General features: G+C 39.8%; 1 protein-coding gene across 2 annotated transcripts in view; it reads right to left on the bottom strand.

Annotated features, from left to right (window-relative positions):
• The window catches only part of CEMIP2 (cell migration inducing hyaluronidase 2), a gene marked incomplete at both ends in the record, with an annotated part of 75,322 nt that extends 51,620 nt beyond the window's left edge, over positions 1-23,702 (bottom strand). Inside the window, 8 exons of one of the 2 annotated variants that reach the window (XM_080709110.1) lie at positions 99-304; positions 647-856; positions 2,925-3,094; positions 5,154-5,342; positions 11,964-12,133; positions 17,673-18,234; positions 18,779-18,919; positions 23,372-23,702. In XM_080709110.1, the coding sequence (XP_080565236.1) occupies positions 99-304; positions 647-856; positions 2,925-3,094; positions 5,154-5,342; positions 11,964-12,133; positions 17,673-18,234; positions 18,779-18,919; positions 23,372-23,702 (1,979 nt within the window). The remainder of the gene's footprint in view (positions 1-98; positions 305-646; positions 857-2,924; positions 3,095-5,153; positions 5,343-11,963; positions 12,134-17,672; positions 18,235-18,778; positions 18,920-23,371) is intronic. The other variant, XM_080709111.1, reaches the window with a different exon arrangement.
• Between the last annotated feature and the right edge of the window lie 280 nt (positions 23,703-23,982).

The following is a 23,982-nucleotide window of genomic DNA, read 5'->3' on the forward strand; positions in this document are numbered from 1 at the left end:
CCCACCCACTTAAAACTTCCCCTAAACGGTGTTTCCAACAGTCGAAGGGCTTGCCCATCACATGGAGTTTCTTCCCCTGCCTAGAGGCCGGTACTCACATACAGTCAGTGGTGGGCACGGGGATGTAATTTCCAAACACTTTATCTCGCATGGTGGTACACATGGAGTTGTTCCGGTCAGTGGGCAGAAGAGTGCCTGGCTTGGTGAGGAGCCCCAGATTGTGGAACAAAGTATTTCTCTGTTCAATACCATCTTCCAAAAAGAAACAATGACCTAGTGTGTCAAATCCAATGGTGTCTTTTATCTGCAGAAATACAAGTGCATAATATCATTGGTAACAAGATGGACTGGATTTAAGTGGCACTCTTCAGTGTAGCATGTTCAGTAACAATGCAAAAGAAGACTCTAACTCTAGCAGAACAAAGTCAAACGTCCAGTTTTATTTCTCATTATAGAGGATAATTTGGATGGTAAAAAAAAAAAAAAAAGCAGGCTTCCTTTGGACAGAAAAAATAACAGAATTCCCAGCAAGAGCAGGTTAGATTAAGGCATGTGAAGAAATAGTTTACTTATGTAAAATTGAGAAGTCATGAAATTAAAGAGAGGTAATGTCACGGGACACATGTCAACATGTGAGGCCACTTACTAGCAAGCCGTTGGTCCCGTGCACAGTGATACACCTGGAGAAGCTCCGGTGAATAGACAGGCCGTCCACAAATGTGGGCTGTCTGTACCCTCCTCTAGAATCCACGTCCCCGCACAGGTGGAAATGAAGAGGGTACCGCCCCAGCTGCTGCTGCCCCATGTGCTTCAATTCCACATAAGAAAGATGGACTGAAGTAAAATTCTTCTTTATCTGTAAGACACAGTAGTGGGATCAACCGGATACTTTTCAGAATAGGAAAGTAGCAAACATATTGTTTAAGTAGAAAACATCTCAAGGACATTACATATGAGAGCATTTTTCTTCTTTTGCATCCTGTTCTCCTCAGTCTCTAGTAATTGCTTCCTTACCTAGGTGAATCCTTATAAAAAGCCACAAAGTAGGTTTTAATTAAGTATAAAGGCAAGTGCAACCAAGAAAGCTGCGAAAAAATGATTTGTGTATGTGTTTTGATTTGATCAAATATAGGTGCTCCTCAATAGCTTAAAATGGAGTTATATCCCCACAAAACCATTCTTAAACTCAAAATATTTCACTGGGAGGAGTAGTGGGCCAAGACAGGAGGATCACAAGTTCAAGGCCACCCTCGGCAATATAGAAACCCTGTTTCAAAATAAAAAGTTAAAAGACGGCTGGAGGTGTAGCTCAGAGGTAGAACCCTCCTGTGTTCAATCCACAGCACCACAAAATAAATTAAATAAACAAACAATGTTTTAAGTTGAAAATGCATTTAATACACCTAACTACCAAACATCCTAGCTGAGCTACACAGTGCACCATAGAGAACAGGTAGTTTCCTCTGACGATCCTGTGGCTAGCTGGGTGCTGCGGCCCCTGCCACTGCCCAGTATCTTGAGAGAGTAGAGGACTGTATTTCACTAGCCCAGGAAATGCTCAAAATTCAAAATTTGAAACAAAGTGTCAACTGAATGCACATCACTTTTGCGCCACTGTAAAATCAGAGTATTTGCTAAGTCGAATCGAGAGCTGTCGACCTTTTGGTCATTTCCAGTCTCACCTGGGGCTCTCCTTCTACAACCCCCACTATAGTTTGATAGTTCTTTCAACATCCTCCATCAAAGTTTGTTAGCACACAATATAGTTTGCTTAAGTTCTTCCTTAAAATTTCTCTGTGATGTAAAGTTTGAGCATACTCGATATTTGTAAACACTGGATTGCCAATGATATATAACTAAGAACAGAGGAATAGTGCTGATACACATTTCCAGGATGAGAGAAACAGAAATGTTGCTAATGATGACAGCCTCCTAAGTGCAAATAGTGATTTCAAACACATGCAGCCAAGCTGGACATGGTGGCGCACACCTGTAATCCCAGTATGTGGGAGCCTGAGACAGGAGGATCCTTAGGTTCAAGGACAGCCTCAGCAACTTAGCAAGACTCTCAGCTACCTAGTGAGACCCTGTTTCAAAACATAAATATAAAAAGGGCTGGGAATATGGCTCCAAAAAAGAATGCCCTGGTTTCAATCCCTAGTACTACAAAAATAATACATACATACATACATATATACACAGCCAAAATACTGACCAGAAGTCCAAAAGCTTATATATAGAAAACTGCATAGTAAATGTTCAATATTTTTACAGAATAAAAATCTTCATATAAAAATATATATTTACAGCATATATTTATATATTTATAGAAATATAGTTTTAAGCACTACCACTCACCCTCTAGTAATATCATGCTTTTACAAGAACCATATGATCCTTTCAGAAATTACATTCATGGATATCGAGATCATTTACAGTTTTGTCTCTGTATATTTGGGTTCTTTTTAATATATTGAGTTCTTGACAGAATAATTCTTAAATGGTTGAACTACAGGCCTAGGTCAGCTACAAAAAGATACAACTTCCTATTTTAGTTTTTAAAAACATCCTTGTTTGCTGGGCACAGTGGTACACACCTGTAATCCCAGTACTTCCGAGGCTGGGGCAGGAGGATCGCAGGTTTGCACCCAGCCTCAGCTACTTAAGTGAGGCCCTCGACAACTTAGTGAGACCCTGTTTCAAAAAAAAGAATAAAATATAGGGCTAAGGGTGTAGCTCAGAGGTAGAATGCCCCTGGGCTCAATCCCTAGTACCACACACACATACACACACACACACATCCTCATTTATTTAAAAAAATAAATAAAATATGACTGTATATCACATCCTCCCACTTGAGAGTTCCCTCATATAAGTACTTAGCAACCACGACTTCAAAGAAATCATGAGATCCTTTTACCTACCATAACATGTCCCCCAAAGGTATCATAATCGAAGAACTGGCACTGATTTTCTGCGTAGCAAGAGTCCTCCATTTCTCCTTGGATCACAATATTCCGGGTGAGAATTCCAACCTCGGCCCTCATGTCTACCCCATCTATGATCTCTCCCATGTGCAGGAACTGAGGGGTTTCTGGCCGATGTGGGAAACGGAAAGAAAAAAGATTATGACAAAGAAAACATGAAGCTTTATTTCTTAAATACATTCCTCTTCATTCTCTAATCCCATTCTCCAATAATCTCAAATCACAGAATCCCAGAAAGAAGGGATTTTAAAGATCCTCTAGTGTGACCACGCCACCCCCTTCCACTCGTCCTGCCAATTTTCAAACCCAGACACCCGCAGAGAGCTTGCTTCTTCCTCGAGTAGCTCAATCCTCCAGTGAACAACAATGAAGACCTGGAATCTGCCTAATAACCCACAGTCTTTCCCTGCAGTTCTTGTCCTTGTTCCACCCTGAGGGTGTATGAAGAATCAAATGCAGGTGAACCATCAAAACAGACCGTTTTGTAGAGGTTAATACCAGGGTGTTAAGTTGTTCGTGCTTCTACTTCAAAGCTAAAGTACTCTTCAGTTTACTATCTTTCCTTCCCCACTTATTTTAGTATTACTAGGCATTCTCTGAAATGCCTGCCTTTACTGGAAGTTTAGAAGCACTTTAATAAACAGTTTTTCTTTGATGCTTTATATAAACTCAAGAAGGAAAAATACAAATAACTCATGGGAGCTGAGTTCACCAAGATTCATGGTCTTGTAGACCTGCTAACCCAGGATGGGAATTTCCAAAGCATACTAAAACCAGATGGTAAGATCATAACTTTGGGAGATTTTTTTGTTTGTTTGTTTGGTTTGGTTTTTTTGTTTTGCTTTGCTTATGCTCTGTATTATTAAAATAAGGAAAAGTATAACACTGAATAGTTTAGAAAAATATGCCATGTAAACTAATTAGCACATTTTTTTAAAGTAGAAAATATTCCTTTACCCTTCAAAGCTCTCAAATAGCTATTACTCTAAGATACTGAAAAACTGGGTGAAAACTTATTGACCAGTTACTGTAAACTCTCTTGTTTCATAACATAATTATATAATCTTGAGTAGAGAGGCACAGCAAACAATATGAATTTAATTCACAATAAGTCCCATAAATGAAGCCTTATGCAAAGGGGCTTTGCCTATACCCACTTCTGAATAAGCACCAGGTAACGTCAGCCACTTCCTATGAACATTTTATAGTAATAACCTCTTTATGTTACTCTCCTTCAAAAAATGTATTATTCAAGATTATGGTAGGAAATAGTCTTACAAAAATACCTATTTGATTCCATTTTAACTATAATGAGACCTATATTTTCCAAACAAAAGTCAAAATTCATAAAATTGTTAATTAATTGAGAAAGATTTCTATTTAAAAAATGGATCTACACCCAGGCATGGTGGCATACACCTATAATCCCAGTTCTTATGAGGGTGAGACAGGAGGATCTCAGGTTAGAGGACAGCCTCCACAACTTAGCAAGACTCTCAGAAAAATAGTGAGACTGTATTTCAAAACAAAAATTTTTTTTTTAAAGTTGGAGGTGTAGCTCAGAAGTAGAATGCCCCTGGGTTCAGTTCCCCAATACCACAAGAAAATAAAAATGGATCGCCAGGCGTGGTGGCGCACGCTTGTAATCCCCACGCTTGGGAGGCAGAGACAAGAGGATCATGCAGGTTGTAAGTCAGCCTCGCTGGTTTAAGAGACAATGTTTCCAAATAAAAATAATATATAAAATAGATCTGGGAGTGTAGCCCGGAGGTAGCAGGGTTTCCAGGAACCCCAGTACCACCAAAAAATAAAATAAAATAAATAAAATAAAAATGGATCTAGTTAATAGTCGGATTTACTACTATTTAATAGTGGGAAATTAGTAAGAAAGAAACTGGAAAGGACCTTGGAAAATCAATTCCTCTAGTCCATACCTTTTCTTTTCTTTAAACAAAGAAACTATGGTACAGAAACACTAATTTGTCTGCAATATGTTTAATAGGAAGAATGTTGCTCAATAACTAGTCCTATCTAATGCCCTCTGAGATTAAGTATTCAATAACTCCACTGCCAAGACCTTTAATATTGTTGATGTATGGTGGTGATGAATGGGGAGAAAAACAACTTCAAAACTCAAACCCCAAGAAAAGAGCATATTTCCCATACCTTTGATTTTGACCTGGAAACGGCTACACTCGGGGCAGGGAAGAAGTGTGAACTCCTCGGCCTGGTACATAGAGTAGTCTGTGCTTGCAATCACAATCTGGTCTCCAGGCTTCCAGCTGCTAACATCATCCAGGAGATGAAGCTTCACTCCATCCACAATTTCTACCCGAAAGCCTGAGAGAGAAACGCCTACACAAGCAAACACAGCAATGTATTAACACACATTGTTTTTCCTAAACCAACCCTCTCCCTGTTTGACAAATCAAAAGTAACAAATACAGTTCAACAACTTTTTACTGATGCTAACCTTGTGCCAGTCCCTTTGCAGACACCAATGATAAAAATATAAAAATGCTCGGAAAGAGAAACCCATGCACCACTAGCCTTGAAACAAAATGTCACTTTAGTAAACAGCTTTTGAAAATTTGAATATTCTCAATACCCAAATCTCTTGTTGTATTTCAGCTCAATATTGCTAAATTTCCAATATTACCCCCAAACAACCTTAATATGTAACAAGAAAATATCACACAAAGGTAGAAGTGGACCAGCAGAGAACATGTCTATAATAAATATCCAGTGATTGTTTGATCCATGCACAGGAAAAGAGACCAAATATTAATGCGCAAACAGTCTTGATATTAGTAAAGGACTGGAGGTGTAGCATACTGGTGGAGCTCTTGTTTAGCATGTGTGAGACCCTGGGACCAGTTCCTAGCATTGAAAAAATAATTCTCTTCATGAAAATCCCTCATTTCTGTGCCTTTGCTCATACTTTATTTTTTCCCAATGCTTAAAAACAGCCAGGCACAGTGGCACACACACGTAATTCCAAAGAGTTGGGAGGTCGAGGCAGGAGGATTCCAAGTTCAAGGCCAGCCTGGGCAACTTAGCAAGACTCTATCTTAAAAAAAAAAAAAAAAAAAAAAAGCCAGGTGTGGTGGCGCACATTTGTAATCCCCGCACTTGGGAGGCAGAGACAGGAGGATCGCGCAGGTTCGAAGCCAGCCTCAGCTGGCTTAAGAGACCCTGTTTCCAAAATTAAATAGGTCTGGGAGTGTAGCCCGGACATAGAAGGGCTTCCAGAAACCCCAGTACCACCAAAAAAAAAAAGAAAAAAAAAGGACTGAAACAGCTCAGTGGTACATGTCCCTGAGTCTAATCCTCAGTACTATAAAGACAAATAAATAAAGCTTATGAACAACAGGATTTATCATAGCCCTGCATCCTGGGAAGTCCAAGATCAAGGCACCAGCAAAGATAGTGCCTGGTGAAGGTATGCTTTCTCAAAAATGGCACCTTCTCTCCTTGTTCTTACATGATGAAAGGCAAACTTGTGTTTTATCCTTTACCTAGAATTTCCTTCCATTCTTGTTCACCAACCAAGATCCTTTCTACCTTTTCATAAATTTTTACAACTTCCCAAACATCTCACTGGAAGTAAACTCTCTTTCTGGTCTTCTAATGCACACCTGCCTGGTGGGAGAGCAGCTCACCCCCTGCAAGGCGGCTCCATGAAGGCAGCAATGTGCGTCCGTTTACGCACTCCCGACTCCAGGTCCACAGGTGTCCAGGATGGAGGAGCCTGGCTAATCTGACCTGCAATGGGACCTGAGGCCACATGATGTTGTCTGTCCAACCCGGCTCATTATTCACATTATGCAATGTAGTGACTACTGGCGAGAGGTCTTTCTCCTTTGAAAGTCAAAGCTGGTTAGGCAGATGAGATCTGAAAAGCTCATTTCACTTCTCCATAACTTCTAGTTATTTTACATAAAAAGAAGCCTCTCTAGTATCCATGACATAATCTGCCATCAGCCAAAAGCTGGCATCATGAGAAGGTATATAGAATAGAGACAGCTATCTTACAACATCAGTGGAGAAGGAAAATACCCCATTTGAAACACATCCATACTAAATATCTATTTCTCTATCATGGTTCTAACTAACAGCACACTGCTCTGGGGTTACTTTAAGATGCTGTCTCCAGGGGACATTGATGCAAGCCAAACAGTACATTTACTCAAGTTAGGGGAATCTAAGGAAGAAAATTCAGGCAAGAAACAAGAAAAAATATAGACAGTCTTATGGTCCTGAGCCACCTATTCAGACTAAAACCTAGTCTGGGCAAATCTTGTATTCTGTTCTTTTAGACTCTGAGCTACTCTGCAAGCACAAAGAAAAATGTCTTAAAAAGCCTTACATATTAGGGAAAGCATCTGATTCAAAGGGGTCATAGGAGGAACTCCAGATAAAAAAGGAGATCCTATAGAGGAGCAAATAAGGCAAACTAACTATGGGGATGGAAGGGGGGAGAGGGAAACTCTTTAAAGCGCATGATGTTCTCATTCATATCCTAGCATGGGAGGGAGGGGCGGGGAGGGAGTGGGGTGGGGTGGGGACTAGGTGGGGGCTGACTGGATGATGTGTGCATTTATGACTACACAAGTTTTTTACCCCATAAAATACAATGAACCAATAAAAAATTTTTAAAAAGCCTTACATACATTTTGATGTTTCCTGCATCTACATACTAAAGCCTATATCAGATTTTATCCAAAAAGTAACATAAACAATAATTCTAGCTTTATCATAATAGCTAACAACTGTTGGGACTTCACATGCATAATCACCTTTCATCAAAATAATTGTGAGATAGAAATATATTAATTAGAGGTAAAGAAACTAAGATAAAGTTATTATTATTGTCTTAGCTGTTATTGGAGAAAAAGGGAAGAGCCCAGAATTAATCTACTTTTCAGAACCCAATTTATTTATCTCTATCTTATACTGTTTTTTTTTATGAATAAAATCAGGAAAGTTGAGCACAAAGATAATTAAAAACTTCACAGCAGTAACTATAACCCTTTACTCAAATTTTCAGTTTTGTTATTAAAACATTCCCCTAAAAAAAGCAAGCAAAACTTTCATTATTTCAAATAAAAATTTCTATAGTTTTTAATGATGACAACTAAATAAATTTTCATTTGAAAGATCATTAGAATTTATTTCTGTTCTCTAAAAAAAAAGTCAAAAGGTTGGTAAGAAAGATTATACTACTCAGTAATTCCTTACTTTTTTTCTAGTTTGAAATAGAAAAATCCTGCCTAAGATTATCTCTTATTAGCACAACTGAATTGGAAGTTTAAAAGGAAATAAGCTGTCTCCCTGCTTCCGGTAGAAAACTTCCCCCTCTTCCAGAAACTAAGAGTCACTGAGAACGCTGGATACAAACAATAGCCTAGGATAGATAACGAGAATGTCCCTTCTTCCAGAAATGAGTAGTCACTGGTAATGTGGAAATGAGGACATTTCCTACGAAGGAAAGGTTGACTCAAGGCCTGTTAGTAATTATCCCTGCCTAGAACTTACTGGAGGCAGGCCACTAAACGAGGAGGACCAAATTCCTCCTAGGAAAATGTTCCTCGTGGCCTATGCTTTGTGCCAGACAAACCATGGTACAGTAGGAAGAGAAGTAATCTCGCATGCAGAAGGCTGGGACTTGGCTCCAACTCCCTCGTCCATAATCAAAACCATTTCCTCACCCCAAACCAGGCAACATGGGAAAGCGCCTATGACGTGACAGGGAATCCCTCTATTTGTTTTAAAGCATTTATTTTAATCCTTTTATTTGTTTTCTAATCACAATGAGACAAAATACACCATTATAACCCAAGTCATGTTTGCACCGTCCTTAACACAAACTGAGTACTTAATCTGCACTGCACTAAAAACCTGGCATTCTTTACATTGGATACAGCCACTCTATATGGTGGTTTCTAATATTATTATCCCCATTTTTCAGATGAGGAAACCTGAGGTTGAGGAAGTTAAACTTCCATGCCCATGATCATAGAGTAAGTGAAAGAACTTGGATGAGCTCAAACATTCTGTCACAAAACCCACGTTAGTAAACATTTTGCTATAATGCTGCTCAAAACAGAACCATGATCCCAGTCTAAACGAATGCTTTCTGGGGAATTACAGATGTAATAAGTGCCTCTTATTTTACTTGTTTCACATTAACCCTGGTATCCTATTTAGTTAGAAAAGAATGGTGGAAGGCAAGCGGGGTGTGGTGGTGCACACCTGTAATGCGAGTACTAGGGAGGCTAAGACAGGAGGATAGCAGGCTCCGGTACATGGTAACTTATGGAGAACATGTTTCAAATAAAAAGTAAAATAGAGCGAGGGGTGTCACTCAGAGGTAGAATGCCTGTGGGTTCAATCACACACACACACACACACACACACACACACGCGCGCGCGCGCACACACACGCACGCACACACACACAGTAGGCAAACACAGACAGGAAGTTGCCACCCTATGCCTGGAGCTAAAAACTCTGGCAGTGATATGGATGAATTTTTAAACTCTACACTAAATATCCCGTTAAAAAAAAAAGCTCCCTAAGCACCCAGTGCTAGGCATGATTTAAGCAAATTATAGTCCTGAAAGATAGATTAACACACACACAACCCCCCCTCTCTCTATATCTATGTATATATATACATATATGTGTATATGTGTATATATGCATATATACATATATATGTATATATGCATATATATACATACACTACATACCCATATAAAGATATGTAGATAGATGTACATAAACACATATATCTCCATATGTTAAATTCAAAAACTTAACTCCCAAAAAAGAGATACTCCAAACAATAAATGGGAAATGAACTAAGCAGATATTTCTCAAAAGATATACAAATGGCCGGGCGTGGTGGCGCGCGCACACACACACACACACACACACACACACACACACACACCCCACCCCACCCCCCGCACTTGGGAAGCGGAGCCAGGAGGACCGTGCAGTTTCGAAGCCAGCCAAGCTGGCTTAAGAGACCCTGTTTCCAAATGAAAAGTATAAAATAGATCTGGGAGCATAGCACGGAGGTAGAAGGGCTTCCAGGAACCCCAGTACCACCAAAAAAAAAAAAAAAAAAAAAAAAAGATATACAAATGAACAACAAATATATGAAAAATGTCTAATATCTTTAGTACTCCAGAAAAAGATTTCACCTCACTCCAGTTGGGTGATCATCAAGAATACAAAGAATAAGCCGGCCGTGATGACACACACTTGTAATCCCCACGCTTGGGAGGCAAAGACAGGAGGATAGCACAGGTTCAAAGCCAGCTGCACTGGCTTAAAAGACCCTGTTTCCAAATAAAAAAGTATAAAAACAGGTCTAGGAGTGTAGCCCGGAGGTAGAAGGGCTTCCAGGAACCCCAGTACCACCAAAATAAAAAGAAAAAAAATTACAAAGAATAATAAATGCTGGCAAGGATATTAGAAAAAAGAAATACTTATATACTGTTGGGGGATTGTAAATTAATGCAACCACTATGGAGATCAGAATGGAGGTTCCCACCAAAAAAACTTAGCTGTATCACTCTTTGCTACCTATCCAAAAGAATTAAAGCCAGAATACTATAGTGATACATGCATACCCATGTTTATAGCAGAACAATTCAAAATAGCCAAGTTATTAAACCAGCCTAAGTATCCGCCAGCAGGTTAATGGGTAAAAAAAATGTGCCACATACAGAGGAACGCTGTCAAACTGTGAAGTCATTTGCAGTAAAGTGGAGAGAACTGGAGGATTGTGAGACGCACAAGTTCAAGGGTCCTATCTTTCCTCTCACATGTGAATGCTGGATTAAAAATAAGGAAAGAAAAGGATCAGCATAGAAATAGGAGGGAGAGCAGCAAGCAGAGAAGGTGATCAGGGAAGGAGGAGAGGAGAAAAAGAGGTTTATGGGAGAATGAAAGAGAACAAATTATGCTTTTGTGCATGTACGAACATATCATATCAAATCCCACTATTACATGTAGTAGAACAACCATAAGAAAGAAAGCAGGATATATAAGTATGTGTGCTTTAAAGAAAACATACGATAAATGTTTTAGGAAAACAGGTTAAAGCAAAACAAGGGAGGAATACATATAAGATTTTAAAAATCCTAGAATATTGTGCTCTGAAATAATTATCTCTGAATAATAGGGATAAAGAGTAATTTCTACCTTGTATTTCCCTGTATTTTCAATTTGTCTATAACATAAATGTTTTAGCTGGGTAGTTAGGAGAAAACCTGCTAAGTAAGTAGCAAGTGTGTTTACACAGCATGTGTTCAAAAGTAATATTTGATGATATGGCTACATAAAGAAAAGGTTCAAAATAGAAAACCACCTTCACCACCAAGGCACATAACCAAAGATAGCTTAGCCCACACAAGTTCAAGATTGGTTCAGTTGGTACCAATCCAGGAAATAAATTCTTTTTTACTATTTAGTCATTCTTTAAGACTCAAAAATCAAGAACAAGCTGGGCATGGTGCTGCACACCTGTAATTTCAGTACTTGGGAGGCTGAGACAGGAGGATCACAGGTTTGAGGACAGCCTCAGCAAGCAGTGAGATTCTCATCAGCCTAGCAACTCTATTTCAAAATAAAAAGTAAAAAATAGTGGTGGAGGTGTAGCTCATATATCACAGGTAGAATGCTTCTGGATTCCATCCCCAGTACAACAACAAAAAAAAAAAAAAAAAAAAAATCAAGAACAAAGTTCAGTTGGTGTTTCCCAGACTAGAATAGATCATTCTCTAGTTCCAGAAGAACTCTTAGTCTACAAAATTTAAGTGTAATAAGAAAACAAGTTTCAACTTCAACTGGTAGAGAAATTCAACCAGACAGCCATTTGGATACAAAATTACTTTTAAAAACAAATCTGTTATTATACTTACTGGTGTCTTACAAGAGTATAAACTATCCTTGCCTACCTTCAATCCACTCACTATAAGCTGTCACAGAGAACTTCTGACCATCCACGGTGTAAAATTCTCTTTGGGCAAGAGCCTTCCCGCCACTACTGTGGTTTTCATAGTTTCTCACGGATTCATTGCAAGAAGAGCTTCCTTCGTCGATCACACCAACTAATGCCCACGCTTGCCTGGAGGGAAGAAGAACATGCGCCTTTGATTATTATTCATGATGATAACCTGAATCTTTGGCATACATGTAATACAGGCTGCATTTTAATTCTGATATTTCATTTCTGCAGATTCCTAAGCCTCTTTTCTCCATGAAGTTGCAGTTTCAAACTTTGAAGTAACCAACACATTAAAAACAACCACCCCTGATTCTCAAACCCTTGTTGGTCCAGCTCTGCAGCGGGTGAAAGACCTATGACTGTGACTTCAGTCAATCCTGGACTTCCTTCCTCCGTACACCCTCCTCACTAACAAATCCACTCAGTGTCTTTCTTTTAAAATGATTATTACCTAGTGATCTGTGCATATAAAAATATATCACTTTGAACCTCACTATTATGTCCTTACAATGTGTCAATAGAAGTATAAAATAAATAAAAGGATTATTGCTTGTTTGGTTTTAAACTATCCTTTACAATGTTCTCAAAAAAATCTAGATTTGTACAGAGACTCACTGCTGAAAGTCTGCCTTTCATTTCAGAGTAAACTTTGGACTTTGAGGCAAGTTTAAAGCTGTGGGCCTCTTGGAGAGGGATGAAAAGCACTCGGCATTGTGAGATGCCGTGAGATCCTAGGGTCAGGAGCAGAGTGTTATGGTTTGAAAATAAAAGATCCATCAGCCACGTGCTCTCCAGTCAGCCATGGTCCAGGCGGCCCCAGGCTGTGGCCTTGGGGATACCGATGTCCCTCACCTTCTCCCCTGCTCCTGGCTTCTCACCGTCTCACCCACAACCTGGAGCCACGGCTGCCAGGAGCCAGTGCACATGGACTATGTACGTGGAATTTAATTTCCACCTGCAAGCAAATCCACCCTTCCCCCAGGTGTTGCAGGTCAGCTGTTTGGATCACAGCAGTGAGAGCGCAGCCTGAAACACACGGGGAGTGTTAGAAATAATACTGATGCTCAGACCTGATTCAGCTCAATGCGCCATTTCTGAAGGTTGGGCCCAGCATAAGCATGTTTTTACAGTTTCCCAGGTGATGAATGGGCAGCTAGATTTGAGAACTACTGTTTGTCAGCACCGCATCCCCTGGGGGGAGACCTGCTGGCCCAACACTCCAAATGCCCAAGATGTCTGGGACCTGAGAACCTACATTTCTAACAATTTCCAAGGGATGCTGATGTAGTTATTCAGAAGATCGTTTTTGAGAAACCCTAAATTAAAGATTAAATATTAAAGAATTAGCAAGCTTGACTTCACCACAAGTCATGGGGGAAGGGAGATGGAGAAGAGTCCCATTCCAATCTTGATCTAAGACAGGCAAGCCCTAGGCATGAGGATTTTTTAAGTCTCCCCATAGCTGTCATGATGGTGCATACCTCGGGAGGCTGACACAGGAGCATCGCAGGTTCAACACCAGACTCAGCAACTTATTTAGGCTCTCAGCAAATCAGGGAGACTGTTTCCAAATTAAAAAAAAAAAAAAAAAAAAAAAAAACTTGGGCTGGGAGTGTAGTCTAGAGGTAGAAAGCTCCCGGGTTCCATCCCTAGTACGCCCCAAAAAAGTCTCTCCATATGCAGGCAAGGTTGAGAACCACTGAGCTGGAGGTTTTTAACATTCTTAAGGCTGCAGAATCACTTTTCAATTTCATATTCCATTGTGTTAGTTAAAAGCAATGTGTTTTAAAATGCTATTTTACTTCTGTGATACTAAATATCTGAGGGGCTTGCTCAGGCTTGTGGTCAAAATCAATTATAGAAAAAAGACAATAACAAAAAGCCAGAAAATATGCCTTAAGCCTCCTGGCTCAAACATGAAAAGAATGTGAATTTCCTACTTTAGGGAAAAAATGCCAAATGTAATCTATGCCAGACAGATGGCTGGATATTCACAGATAAAATTAACCAAAGCATGCCTAAACTCATAAATTCCACAGCCCCCCAACCCCACCCCTGCGTGGACTAGCTACATTTTATCAACAATGCTTTATGGCTCTATTTGTATATCCTTGATGCAGCGGAAAGGATCAAATAAAGAATGTCTCAATTTATTATCTCCTATTTGGGAGGGAAGAAAAGGAAGAATGTCAGAAGCTGCCTTTATGTGCCAGAACTCTCTCAGCAACTATAAAACAATGTTCCATTCTATTGACATAATCTCCAAAACACTCCTACTTCCCTCCTCCACTTGAGGAAAATTTCAGCCTCTAGAACATTATCTTCAAAGAGGTATGTGTTTGTGTACACTGGAGATAATGTCAATACAATGGCACATTGGCAAAAGACTACATTCTGGTGTGTGTGTGTGTGTGTGTGTGTGTGTGTGGTGTGTTCTACTGGGAACTGAACCCAGGGTCTCAAGCTCTACCACTGACGTACAGCTTGAAAGATAACAATGCTAATTCCTTCACCAAATCTGTGGCAATTTTTTTTTTCTTTATTTTGAAACAAGGTCTCACTGAGCTGCAAAGGGCCTAAGTAGCTAAGGCTGTCCGCGAACCGCAATCCTCTGGTCTCAGCCTCCCAAATGCTGGGATTACAAGCATCATGCGCCACCATGCCCAGCTTGTGGCAATATTTTAAAGGGAATTTAGTAGAGAGAAAAAAAACAAAGCCAAAATAGAGACAATTAGTCAACAGACAATTCTAGAAACAATGACTGTATGAAGAAATAGAGGTTGTAATCCCTGGCATTATTAAATAATGAAAGAACTCAAGTGTTGAGGCTCGGATCTTAAATGTCCCCCCAAAGGCTAGTCCTCTTTCTCTCCCTCCCTCCCTCTCTCCGTCTCTCCCTCTGCCTCCTTTCCAGCCATCATGAGGGAACAGTTTGGCTACACCACAAGCTCTCCATCACAATGCTCTACCTTGCCATAGGCCCAAAGTGACAAGGCCAAGTGACCATGAACTGAACCCATGAACCAAAATTAATCTTTTTTCTTTATAAGTTGATTATCTCAAGTATTTTGACACAGTAGTGGAAAGTTGTCTAACACTGTAAGTTTCCAACTTTGAGAAGACTGCTTCTCCTACATCAATAAATAATAGAAATATGTGCACATGTTCATCAAGAAATGGGTAAAGGAAGATTTCCAGAAGTCATTCAGATGTCAATCAGTAAATAAACTGTGGTATATATTGATACAGTAAAAAAATAAACAGCAACTGGGCGTGGTGACGCACGCTTGTAATCCCAGCATTTGGGAGGCTGAAACAGGAGGATCCAGGTTCACGGCCAACCTCAGCTACTTAGTGAGGCCCTTTGCAACTCAGTGAGACCCTGTTTCAAAATAAAAAGAATAAGCCAGTCATGGTGGCACACACTTGTAATCCCCGCACTTGGGAGGTGGAGACAGGAGGATCACGCAGGTTCAAAGCCAGCCTCACTGGCTTAAAAGATCCTCATTCTAAAAATATAAAATAGTTCTGGGAGTGTAGCCCGGAGGTAGAAGGGTTCCATCCCCAGTACCACCAATAAATAAATAAATAGAATAAAATATAGGGCTGGGGGTATAGCTCATAGGTAGAATGCCCCTGGGTTCCATCCCCAGTACTGCAAAAAAAAAAAAAAAAAAAAAAAAAAAAAGAAAAGAAAAGAAATAGCAACAAAAATAAGTCAGCACAATATACAACATGAATGAAAATAACAATTTTGAGCAAAGAAGCCAGATATAAAAGATATTGTGATTCCTTATGTGAAGTTCAAAACCAGGCAAATCTACATTTCCACGTATCCCACAAATTCAGGAGTGGCAATGGTCGTCAGGGGAAGGAGTGATCAGTGCAAACAGGAAGTGGAAGGGGGCTGCTGGCAATGTTTTCTCTCTTGACCTAGGTATCACATTGTGAAAAATCAGTAACTTCTACATTCTACATTCTTGTTTTTAGCACTTTTCTGTATGAGTATTATATTTTTAAGGCAACAGCAACAAAGTCCTCTGAAGGTTTTGCTCATGGAAGTCCCCTTCTCTAGACAGCCTTTCCTCCTCACTGTCAACACAGCACACTGAAAGTTCCTCCGGGTCTCCTCCCTCAGGGAAGCCTGTGTCAATTCCACAGGACAATTTAGGGACTCTTTCTACTTACACTTCTGTTAGCACCTGTAGCTGCAGCCAGTGTCTCACTGTATGATCATCATGTACGTGGGTCTCAGTTTACCCACAAGATTAAACAAGGCTGAGTATTCTTCATCTAAACATCAATGGCTAACTATCACTTAGGATCACCTAAATAAAAGGCATATCTAAAATATTATAGACCCTTTCTTCACTAATTTTTATCTTCTAGCATTTCTATAATTTGCATTTGACAACTTACCATCAAGGGAAAAACTAACTAGATCATTTCAGTGAGTTGTAAAATCCTCATACTTTTGTCACTGCAGATATTTCCCAACTTTACTAAGAACATTCAGCAGAATTAAAACTTCTGTTTTTTGAATTAAATGTTGAGCCAGCTACTTCCTCCTGACTCAGAATGGCACTAGAAAATCATGGTTAGTTAGTAAATGGCCTAAGACCATAATTAGTAGAAGGGAATTCTACCATTTGGATGAATTTCTTAGCTCTCCAACTTTTTCCTTTCTTACCTATGCCAGGACTCCAGAGACCTGAGCCAATCAAACAAGTAGATTCAAAGTATGAGTATAGTACACAAAGAATTACAAAAGAGAAAGAAAAAGAGAACTGTGCATGCCCCAACCCTTTGGCCTTTTATGACAGGTTTTACACCTGTTAGCTTTTCGTTGCCATGACCAAAATACTGGACAAAAACAGTTTAGAGGAGGAAAGATTAATTTGGCTCAGACTCAGAGGATGTAATCCATACAAAGCTGGCTCCAAGGTAGTAACAGGATGGAAAGGGATGGCAGAGGAAAGGGGCTCAGCTCAAGGCAGATGGGAAGGGACAGTGAAAGAAACTGGAAGAAGATATACCTTTCCAGGGCATGCGCTCACTGACCAACTTCCTCTAACAAGCTCTCACCTACCAGTAACCCATTCAGTTATCAATGGATTAATCAGTCAAATGGACTAATCCACTGATGAGGTGAGAGTTGTAATGATCCAAGCATCCCCTAAAAGCTCCACCTCTAAACCTTTTTGCCTTAGGGACCATGTTTTCAAAGCATGAGATTTGGGGGATCAATCGAGATCTAAACCATAACACCTTAAGCATGGAATTGCACCATAGCCTTTCAACTCCTGGCCTCAATTAGCCAGAATTTCTATCACTAGAATGTAAGAAAGAAAAGTCTCTTCAGAGGCAAATTGTCTTTATTCTGCCTGATTGTTTTTAACAACCACATTTCTATTCTTTTCAGAAACCTGATAAGATGGTTCACAAACAATTTCATAAATCAAATTCAAGACAAGAGTTTTTGTATCCTATATCCAGTTATCCAATACCTAAAGCAAAAGGCAACCAGACCCACCAATGGGCGTTCCAACAACTGAGTCTGGCTCCAGTGTGCTGTGGTTTCTTTCCCTACCCTCTCTGTCCTCACACATAGACTTGACTCTAACGCAGAGCTGGAAAGAAAAGAACAAGGTATGCCTACCTGTATCCCAGTCCTTGGATCAGCTTACTTCCTAACCGGTCCTGGATCATCTGGATGGTTCCTTGTAACAGGCTCTTGGCTGCTGAATCTCCAACAGCTATCGCCACGATCCGACCTGGATCCTGGACTCTCAGAAATTCCTGAAGTCGCCTGCTCTCGTTGTGATATTCGTGGGTATCAAACTTGGCACTTTCCAAAACTTTGGCTGTGTCTTGGTCAATGACCCTCACATTGAGGCCCCGGGAAAAGTCTTTCTCAAAAGCATAGGACCCAAATGGCAAGCCTGAGGAATTCAGAGTCCTTGCCAGCAATGTCCATGAGGTCTTCCGTGCGCCATGTAGCTCCAGTGTCCCACCAGCTTCCACGCCAATAAACTTTTTGCCAAATGTTGGCATACTTTCACCTTCATCTGACTTGCCATACAAGGCAATCGTCGCTTTGGATTTATAACGGCATTTTTCTGCTCCAATATGAAGCGCCCCACCACCCTGGATCAGGATGTAACGAGTTCTCAAAGTAATATTTCTAGATCCATCTTTATCATCCCCAAATACGAGCAGCCCTATAGGAAACAATATAATCGTAAACCAACTTCTAAAGCATCTTTCCTCCCCTAAAGAGGAAAAAAGATACACTTCCACAATTAAGTTGAGAAGTTTTTACTAAGACTTCAGAAAATTAAACTGGTTTTCAAAAACAAAGTAAAGAAGAAAATGGGGAGTTCACATTTCAATCCACTCATTTTTGAAGTAAATCATTTATAGAAAAAATAAGGTTCCAAATCTGAATCTCATGTTTTTATTTATGATAATGTGCATTAACTCTCATATCATTCTCCCTCAATTATAAGGTTCAGCTTCTGCAAAATTAACTCTCTTGTTTCCTTATCTATAAATCAAGTGTCTTGACTTGAGTGATTTCTAAAGTACTCACTGTTCTTCAATTGTATGGTTCAAACTTAGGAACTGAACACATTTCCATGGTTGGAGTGATGCTACTTCCCAAAAGCAATTTCATCTAAGAACAGATTTCTATAGAAAAAAAAGCAAAGCTCCCCCACATTACAGGTCACCCCGCAGCTCCCCTCAGCAGGCGCTCTTACCTACCTCCATTCTGAATGACTACAGAATGCACAGTGACATCAGAGGTCAGGCGGAACATATCTCCCTCCTTGATAACAACTTGTTTTGAAGAATCTTGTCCTGGATCCCAGTTCCTGAGACGGGGGTTCTGATCTGGGCAATTCTCTATAAAACAACACAACTCTGATATCCTATCCAATGCCACAAAATACAAAACACAAGCAGAAATTCTGCCACTAGCCAAATCCAAGCATTCTTATCACTGACTCCAGACCTACAAGTTAGGTGGTGGTGTATTTTTATTTCCTACCATTAAGATAAAAATTCCAGGCCTTTCCACTCTCCAGAAAATATCAGATCCTTTACACTTCCTGAACACAATTTTTAAACTGTTATTACAAAACTAGTTGTTAGCATCTCAAATTTCACAAGTAAAATGAGTTCCCTGAACTATCAACTGTGGGAATAATAAGAATTAAAATTAGAAATTGCCCTTGGACTCACACTAGACAGTTGTTTTAAAAACGGAAATACAAGGCTGGGAATGTAGCTCAGTGGTAGAATACTTGCCTAGCAAGAACCTTGATTTAATCCCCAGCACTGAAAAAACAAAACATATTCACAGCGAGGCATGATGGTGCATGCCTGTAATCCCAGTACTTATGAGGCTGAGACAGGATCAAATATTCGAGGCCAGCCACTGCCATGTAGGTAAAGCCTCAGCAACTTAGTGAAACCCTGCTATGAAATAATAAAAAGAGCTGCGGATGTAGCTGAGAAGTAGCACACCCCTGGGTTGAATCAATGAGAGAGAGAGACAGAGAGACAGAGACGGAGATCGCATACTGGTAAATGAAAATTGCTAGATAGTATGTAGAGTAGGTTTTCACAAGTTCCTTCCTATACAGAGTGAATCACAAAAGCAGACAATAACACCTCCTCTGCCATGTATGCTTTCCCAACAAAACTGCAAGAGGCAAGTGGCCAAAAATATGATTTCTCATTTGCAAAGACTCACTGGAAATTTTGTTTGCTGGCAATTATAGATTAGAGAAGCCAAACTCAAGAATACTTAGCAAATTCAGTGATTTGAGTGAGGTTCTTGACTTGTAATGTTCCTTTACTGGAATCAGAACTTGCCTCTTGAGCAGGTCGTAATGAAAACAGCTGTTTATTCAAGAAATCCTTAGCTTTTGCCACAATTAGGGAAGGGGGAGCCAGGCATGGTAATGTATGACTTTAACCCCCGCATTTGGGAGACTAAGACAGGAGGGTCACAGCTTCAAAGCCAGTCTCAGCAATTTAGCAACTCAGTGAGACCCTATTTCCATACAAAAAATAAAATAGGGCTGGGAGTATAATTCAAAGGTAGAATGCCCCTGAGTTCAGTCCCTAGTACTATACACACACACACACACACACACACACACACACACACACGAAGGGGGAATCACACTTTCAGTTTTGATCAACTAACAACCAAGTATCTGTCCAATAGATACAGACTATAATTTCTAAAGCATAGTATAAGCTCATATTTCCTCAGAATTTTTAAGGTAGCTTGGGAAAAAAAGGCCATCCTGTATGAAAGAGTTAAATGGTGAACAATGTAGTGGTTACTCTAAGTGTGAAGGACTTCAGACCATGGAGAGATGGGGCCAGAGTCACTGATACAGCTCCACAGGACAGGTGACACTAGATACAGACCCTGAAGGATGGACAGTATTTAAACAGGAGGAGACTGAAAGGGAGATAAGAATACTAGACATGCAAGTGTCCCCGCCATCCAAGTGTGCTTGGTTATTCAAGGTAAACTAGCAAGTCACCTCTACTTTAACTAAGCAAAGATAGGAATAAGCAAGATATGCCTGAGAACCTGATGAAGAAATGCCCCCTTTCAGAGTGAAGGTACATGTCAGGAAACAATATGAGAAAAAGTAGAGGCTGCAGATGGCACAAAAATATTCCATGTAGAAGAAAAATACTGCTTCTTCCCTTTGAACACACATACCCTCGGTGCAATGATCTCCCCTATTTCTAAGCACTTAGGTTGCCCTGGTCCTACGCTTTTTCTTAGAAGAGATGATAACTAGTTAAAATTATTTTCACTAGCTAAGCCCTTGGCATTAATTTTCACAAGCCCTTGACATTAGTAAACTCTTATTTCATAGCATTAATTTTTCTCACAGCAGTTTTATGATTGATATTTAATTATTCAGATAAAAAATGATCCTATACTAAAAATAATCCTTGGAGCTCAGAATGAAGCTCAGTGGTAGACCACTTGCATAGCCTGCATGAGGCTCTGGGATAGATCCCACCACTGCAAAAAGTGAAACAAAATAAGTAAAAATAAAAGCAAGCCTTCTACTTTCCTTCTCATCAAGGAAACAAGAAATCTCTCAAAGTTTTCTGAGGATTTCTTGAACTTTTCTTCAACCTCTCTTGTCCCATAAAACATGTAGCTGGAATGCTGCATGGTGTTATATATGTCCCATATAACAAGCACTGTGCTCAGCCAGAGAAGGAAATCCAGCCTTTGAGATCTGAAGCCTACTACGATAGCTATGTCACTCCTCATAACTGTTTATAATTATTCCCCAGGAGAGCACACTTCATTAGAACCATCACCCAAACTCCAGTCTGTTTCCTTCCAGTAAAATGCACTTAATGAGAAAATGTGGGGTGTGTAGAAAGCTCAGGAAAAAGCCCAGCCTGCCCTTCCAAGCTACCCACTTGGAGTGAGTGAATTTATAACGGCAAAACCACACTGAGGCTAACCCTGAAATTTTTCAGTGTACCAGATCTTTTCACTGATAATCTGTATTTATATTGCCAAAATGTGAAAGTAAAATATGTTGGTTCAAGAAGCCACATCAGCAATTCAATGTCTTCAATGGAATATGAAAATATCAAGGAAAGCTACAGATTTCAGCTCTGATCCCCCTACTCCAGCATCCCTTTACTGCAGATTACTTGGGAAGTAAGAATCAGCTGGTGAACTTGGTTATTCTGCTGGGAAAAGGAGAAATGAAGTCAATACTATAGACAGTGGGAAACAATGTTAAAAATTTACAATGTGGTCTATGGCTTGGTCAACAGAGATGTTGATAGGAAGACCTCTCTCATTTCCCCATCTACCTATTCTCTTAGAATTATTGGTACTAACTGCCCCCCAGGACCTTAAAATCATCCTAAAAATCCCTAAAGCATCCATGAAAAGTAAATAAAATAATGTTTTTTAAGTTGTATAAACAGTAAAGAGAGTTAGACACAGAAGCACATGCCTGTAATCCCTACTCAGGAGGTTGAAGACAGGAAAATCCCAAATTCTAGGACAGCCTTGGTAATTTAGTGAGACCATATCTCAAAATAAAAAATGGAGAGGGCTCCGGATATAGCCCAGTGGGAGAGCACCTCTGGGTTTAATCCCTAGTACTGAGGGGGGAAAACAGTAAAATGTCCTGCAACTGTTATATCCAATTAAGATAGCATCAAATTTCACAAAAACCTGTCCTATGTTTTGTGGGGGGGAAAAGTGGATAAATATGGCACCCAATCCAGGATGAGATGTTCTGATTCTCTGTCACAGCCCTGAGTGTTCTAATTTTTAGACAGATACACGGGATTCTTTTATGAGGCCATTCCTTGTGGGAACTGTAGCAAAGCTGAGTGGCAACAAACCTCTTTAAAACCATTCTAAGTGAAAGTATTTGCTGATGTAGTTCCTTGAAAAGCAAAGACCATTCTAGAAATTAACCCCCCCACACATAAGACTTTACTATGAATTCTTAAACAATTTAAACTTAAACTTTACTATGTTTCTTAAACAAATGAATCCCAATTTATACATCCTGGTGAAAGTTTTCCTTTAAGGACTCACATTTTAACTCAAAATTATTTAAAGCTGCACTACTAGAAGTGTCTACCCAAGCCTATTCCAAACCATAAAACACAATATTTTATTATTTAGCCATTTATTTTTAATTAAGCCCATTTTATCATGACACTTATGACCAAACAAATACACATCTACATACACACTTTTGACAGCCATACCTACCACAAAGGATAAAACTGTGTAATCACAAGAACTCAGTAAAGTCTCTAAAAAGCATTTCCAAAAGAGATGTTCAAAGAACAACTTGAGCACCCAGACTTGAGTAGAAAAATGGAAAGGAAAAACAATCCTTTTTTTTTTCCCCCCCCTTTTTTTCCTTTTTCAGCACTGGTGATTGAACAGGGGCATTCTACCTCTCTACACCCGCAGCCATATTTTATTTTTTATTTTGCAACAGGGTCTCACTAAGTTTCTGAGGCTGTCCTCGAATCTGCAATCATCCTGTCTTAGCCTCCCAAGTACTGGGATTATGAACACGTACCACCACACCTGGCGAGCATAATCTTTTAAATTTATAGTTTCCAGTGGATTCCTTGGAAACTTCTCACTTATAAGAAGTTATACCTCATATTACCATTACCTAACTGTATGTTCGTTACCTACAACCAACTTAAGGAAATAAAAGCCATCGTTTTTAAAGTTATTCTACTATTTCCTCCTTTTCTTTCTTATTTTGGAGTATTTCTACATATGCAAGCGCACACACTCACACTTACCATCTGGAGCATATTTTGAGGATATTCCTAGAATGACTGCAAGTGCAACAAAAAATGAGAAACTAGTCACAGCAAAGCAAATGAAAGTATTCTTGTGTCTCTCCTGCTTTCGACCCTCCCTCTGGTTCTGCTGTTCTTCAGGTGAGAATGCAAAGGTTGCCTGGGCTTCCTGTCTGATGGAGGTAAATGTGGCTGAAGCTTGGCTCTTTGGAGGAGGAGGAGGACGCAGGGGGACAACCTTCCCTGGAACATAACCAGGTGAGCGATGGCTGTTTCCATTCTGAGGTTGTAGGAAAGCAGGGGAGTGTCCCCTGGTGCCAGTGGCATACATGATATCTTGTCACTGAAAAGAAAAAAAATAAGATTTAGAATACATAATCTGTAAAGCTTTTTGTTTTTTCAACTGGTACTGAGTATTGAACCCTGTGTCACACTACCTCCAAGCTACCCCCACAACACTATATTACTTTTTATTTCGAAAGAGGGTCTCAGTAAGTTGTTGGATTTCTTGATAAATTGCTGAGGTTGGACTCAAACTTGTGATCCTCCTGTCTCAACCTCCCAAGTACTAGGATTACAGATGTGCATCACCACGCCCGGCTTAAAGTATT

Source organism: Muscardinus avellanarius (assembly GCF_963383645.1).
Source record: "Muscardinus avellanarius genome assembly, chromosome: 13".
NCBI lineage: Eukaryota > Metazoa > Chordata > Mammalia > Rodentia > Gliridae > Muscardinus > Muscardinus avellanarius.